Here is a 5,000-nt window from a genome sequence, read left to right on the forward strand (position 1 = left end):
GAAGATATAGATAAAAGTAGATGGAAAACACCACGTGGACATAGGCACATAGGCACGCACACACGCATGTACAGTACACACACGCGTACGTACTACGTACACATGGGCGTGTACAGGTATGGGCTTTCCCACATCCACGTACGTACACTCAAAAATTGTACACAAACTTTCACAAGTAGGTACAAGTGTGCGCACGCACACACACACACACACACACACACACACACACACACACACACACACACACACACACACGCACACACACGCACACACACACACACACACACACACGCACGCACGCACGCACATACACACGCGCTCGCATGCACGAACCCTCACAGATTTATGAGAGAGGTTACAGACAGAAACAGAAACATAGCTGGTTCTCACATGGAAGCAGAAGTCTTTACGAAGAGAGAGAGAGAGAGAGAGAGAGAGAGAGAGAGAGAGAGAGAGAGAGAGAGAGACAGGGAGAGAGAGATGGCGCCCGGATCGCGCGTGCGCAAACGACCTTCCCGGTGTGTTGATATTTTGCAGGATGCTTGATTATCTTGGGCTTTTTAGTGGGGCTTGGTCGGGGGGAATGGTCACACCGGGGGTTCGAGGAGTACCCTGTGTCCACCCAGGGGCGTGCACCAGGGTGATAACACCTAAGAAAGTGTTCAAATAATTGTGAAAAGCGGATGAATTGTGATTGGCAACTCTGGCTCGGTTTGTTGAAGGCAGCATCCGCTTCTTGTGCCAGTGACTGCTGGGCCGGCCGAGTGAGTTGACGGGCCCCAACTGTCTCTCCTCTTTTTTTCCTCCCCCCTCGCCTAGTGCCAAGTGTCAACAGCCGTCATGTAAATTGGCACCGGATTCAACGGTAACCCCCCCACCACCCATACCTATTCTACCTCCCCCACACAATCGGACTGGCTATGGTTGTGGTCTGTGGGATGATGCCAAGGGGTAAAACAGGCTACCTCGTCTACAACGGTGACAGCATCAGCAACGACATCAACAACAACCGTAGTAAAAACAACAGTATCAGAAGCAGCTGCAACAGCTCCAGCAGCTCCAATAGCAGTAGCAGCAGCAGCAGCAGCAGCAGCAGCAGCAGCAGTAGTGTTCTTAGGGGTGTTTCGACCAGTGATTTCGTCCCCTGTCGAAGCCAGTACTGCGCGCATCCAAAGGAAGTGATTAGGAGCCTCGTTATTGAAAGAGAGGCCACTTTGTTGTTATTGTTGGCCTCGACGTCTCGGCCTCGGTGTCTGTCTCTTCCTCTCCCCTCCTCTTCCTCCTCCTCTTCCTCCTCCTCCTCCTCCTCACACTCCTTTCCTCTCATCACCTGTCTCTCTTCGACTTAAACACTTCTTTCTCATTTCCTTTTTTTTTCTTTTTTAAGAATTCTCTTACTGCTGCTGCTGCCACTGCTGCTCTGTTTTTCGTTCTCTTCCTCCATTTCTCTTTATATTTCTCCTCTATTTATCTCGATCTCTCCTCTCGTCTACTTGTGGCCTGTGAAGACATGATCCCCACCAACATCAATAGTCGAAAGTGTCGTTACGACGGAGAAAAGCATCTTTAGAGAAATTGGTGTTTGTGTCTTGTAAGAAATTCAGTGTTGATAGAAAATCGAACGAGGCCAGTTACGGAGTGCCTCCCACGTAGCTTCCGAGTATGAGAAGAAAAAAATCCGGTTAAAGAAATAAAGAAAAAAAAAAATGATAATTCGGTGCAGTGATGATCTCGAGTCAGGGAAAAAGTGATATATCCGAAATCGGATCCCCCCCATCCCCCCAGAGCTGAGGTGGAGTGAAGTGGATTTCTGCTCGGCAATTGTGGAATACACAAGTCAGACCAGAGATGTGTCATGACAGTTCGACAGCTCGAGTAGAACAAACGAACCTATCCGAGTGCTTCGAACACCAGTACGTGTTTAGACGTTGTCATTCGCTAGAAGTCGCTCTCGAACCGAAGAAGAGGACGAGGATCTCCTGTAGAGAAGAAGACCCCGGGGGAGCCATCAGGCAGTTCCTGTCCGCCTCCGCTTACCTGTGGCTCTAACGCAAGGCTCTCCCAGGCCCCCCAGCGCGTCACAGGAAAGGGGCCCGTGAAACATTTTATTGAACCTAACGGAGGTCCCTAGTTTTTTGTCATCATTTTCGTTTTCTTCTACTGTATAGTCAACGCATGCCTCCCTACGTGGCCGCCGGACATTAGGTCAACCTGTTCTTCGGCTCAAAGATGACGGACACATTACCCGAGTTTGGTCTTTGGCCTCATCCTATTTGAACCTTAGCCGAGAGACCAGAGTGCCCCAGTTAAGGAAGTGGTGGTGGAGGAGGAGGAGGAGGGGAGGACGTGAATGCGTGCTGGCGGCGGAGGAGTGCCCCAGCCCGTGTCATACCTTTACTGCCCCGTGTTGGTGGTGGTGGTGGCAGATCAATAGAGGGTGTAGTGCAACGCAAGAGTGCCCAGCGCTGTTCCACCGCCACCGCGGCTTCTCCATTTGCTCATGCTACCTCTCTTTCCATCACCTTCTTCCTCTCTGTCCTTCCTCCACACGTTGTTTCCCGCAGTGGACCAAAGCTCGGAATAAGGGTTAAATGGGTTACGCTGAGGGAGCTGTGACTTCGGAGCATCAGCATCAGAGACGTGAATTCAGCAGCGGGAGTATCAGCAGCGGGAGCTCGGATGATGAACATGCAGACAGCTGTAGCTGTCACCTACGCCAGGTGAATGACGGAAGTGCCTCCCATAATAGTGTTACTAACAGCTGGAGTAAAGATACTTGAGTAATTTAAATTAGTTTCCCCTTTCCCTCCCCTCTTCCCCGTCCCTCGTCTCCCCTACCCCACCCCACCGCCCGCCCCACCGTCTGCATGGACGGCGGTGGGTCAAGGCGCAGCGCCGACTACCCTCGAGATTATCCCGCAGAACCTCCGGAGGAGTACCGAGAGCCCTCCTCCTCCTCCTCCTCCCACCGCCACCATTTCCACTTCGATCACGGTCGAGACCCGTCTGCCATGGATCACTTCCGGAACTCCACTTCCCACGTCGGCGATTCCTCCTCCTTCAGGCCCCCGACCATCAACACAGGGAGCGGAGACTTATACCGACCTTCCACTTCGACCACAGGCCACGGGTCTTCGGAAGCCTTCCGGCCCTCGAGTAGCGGACACTCGTACCACCACAGCCCCGGTTGCCCCCACACCTCCCACGTAGGCCACATCCGGTCGCAGGACACGTTCCGGATCCCGCCGCAGCCCATGGCCTCAGCGCATGACCCCTTCGGAACCTTCCCCAGGGACATGTGCCGGGGCCTTACCGAAGGACTCGACTCCTACACGGACGTTCTCCATGATCACCACCATCACCACCACGATCACCACTTACACGATCATCATCACCATGACCACTTGCACGATCCCTACCATCGCCATCCTTCCCCCCAGGACATGGCCCGCCCTCCCCCTCCCCCGCTTTCCTCCCAAGCACCTGACATGTACCGTGACCTGCCCAACCTCCCTCATCACCACCACCACCACCATCACCTGCCGCACCAGCACCATTCCCACCACCCTCACCACCTCGTGCGCCACACCTCCAACATCGACCGCCATACACTCGAGCGTCATAGGGCCAACCTCGAGTCGAGGGGCGTCATGGAGACTCGCCATGAGTACGAGCCCCGCGAGACACTCCCCCCGGTCCACTTCGAGCCCATGCCCCTGGACAGGAACCGTCGTCAGGGGAGCGCGCCTGATATGTTGCGTCACCACCGTTCAGTTCCTGACATGTACGCTTCTCTCCAGCAGGAAGATGCTGGGATTAGAGAACAACACACTTACGGGGAGGGCTGCCGCCTTCGTGGACAGCACGCCAAGGACCAGGTGGGAGGTGATGGGGCTACCACGGGCGGAGGCTCAGACTCCTCGGTACCTTCATCAAGGCCTCAGCACGGGAGGCTTCAGAGGCAACACTCTCTTGGCCAGGAGCTTTCGAGGTCTTATAGCAACACGCACGACCTTTGTCAAAGCGTTCCCCACGATGTTCGGGCTTTACACCAACAGGACCTCACGAGGTCCAGGAGCAACGCCCTCGACCTTTCCCGCGCAGGAAGCACCGGGGGCTTGGGCGTTGGGAGCAGCGCCACCTTGACCGACATTCGGAGGTCCAGAAGTAGTGCCCAGGAGATCTGCCGGGGCAATCGAAGTGGAGCCACATCGACAGATTCCGGCGGAAGCATTCGAGAATCCCAAATGCTCCGCCATGCTCTCTCCACACACGATCTACCCAGATCCCATTCTCCTAAGGGGGGCATGAATCAAGGACTGCCTGATGTCTACCCCGAACCGCCTAGGTCATCCTCTGGAGGATCCTCAGGGCCCTCGCCTCCGGTTCCTCCTGGACCTTTGGGCGGAGGCATCGGTTCGAGCGAGACCTTTCCTCGTGTTCACTCGGCACACTGTGAAGTGGCTAGGGCAGCCCAGAACAACTACTACCAGACTCAACTTCCGCCAACGTCTAGGGTGAGTCCGCTCCTCAGTCAGAGCCAACCGCCTCCACAACCGTTCCACCATTCCTCTTCCACCACTTCTCTTCACCTCAGTCACCAGTTCCACCAGCAGCAGCAACCGCACCATCAGCAACAGCACCAACCTCTTCACATTCCACGGAGCAACACCTCCACTATTAGCCGCACCACGCCTCGCAATGGACAAACCAAAGTCAGTTATTTTTTATTTATTTTTTTTGTTTTATGTTTATTTCGGGGTCCCTTATTTCGTGTTTTTTTGATTGTCGGTGTTTTAATATGCCTGGTCTGTTTGTTTCTTTTTAAGTTGACTTTTCATCTTGCCAGATGAGGTTAACAAAAAAAAAAAAAAAAAATCTGCTTACCAGAATCATGTTCTTAATGCAGGTTCTTGGAAAATGAAAAATTGTCTCCTTCAAGTTTGTTGGTCCCGAAGTTTTGTGATGTGAAACCTCACGCCTGCCTGTGTGTTTAATAA

General features: G+C 53.6%; 1 protein-coding gene across 1 annotated transcript in view; it reads left to right on the forward strand.

Moving 5' to 3' along the window:
• Window positions 1-582: 582 nt before the first annotated feature.
• The window catches only part of LOC143041275 (uncharacterized), a 4,942-nt gene continuing 524 nt past the window's right edge, over window positions 583-5,000 (forward strand). Inside the window, exons 1-2 of the mRNA XM_076213106.1 lie at window positions 583-865; window positions 1,509-4,715. Coding sequence (XP_076069221.1) covers window positions 2,868-4,715 — 1,848 coding nt within the window. The 5' untranslated portion in view covers window positions 583-865; window positions 1,509-2,867. The remainder of the gene's footprint in view (window positions 866-1,508; window positions 4,716-5,000) is intronic.

This window comes from Oratosquilla oratoria, chromosome 30 (genome assembly GCF_046742065.1).
Source record: "Oratosquilla oratoria isolate Oo_2021 chromosome 30, ASM4674206v1, whole genome shotgun sequence".
NCBI lineage: Eukaryota > Metazoa > Arthropoda > Malacostraca > Stomatopoda > Squillidae > Oratosquilla > Oratosquilla oratoria.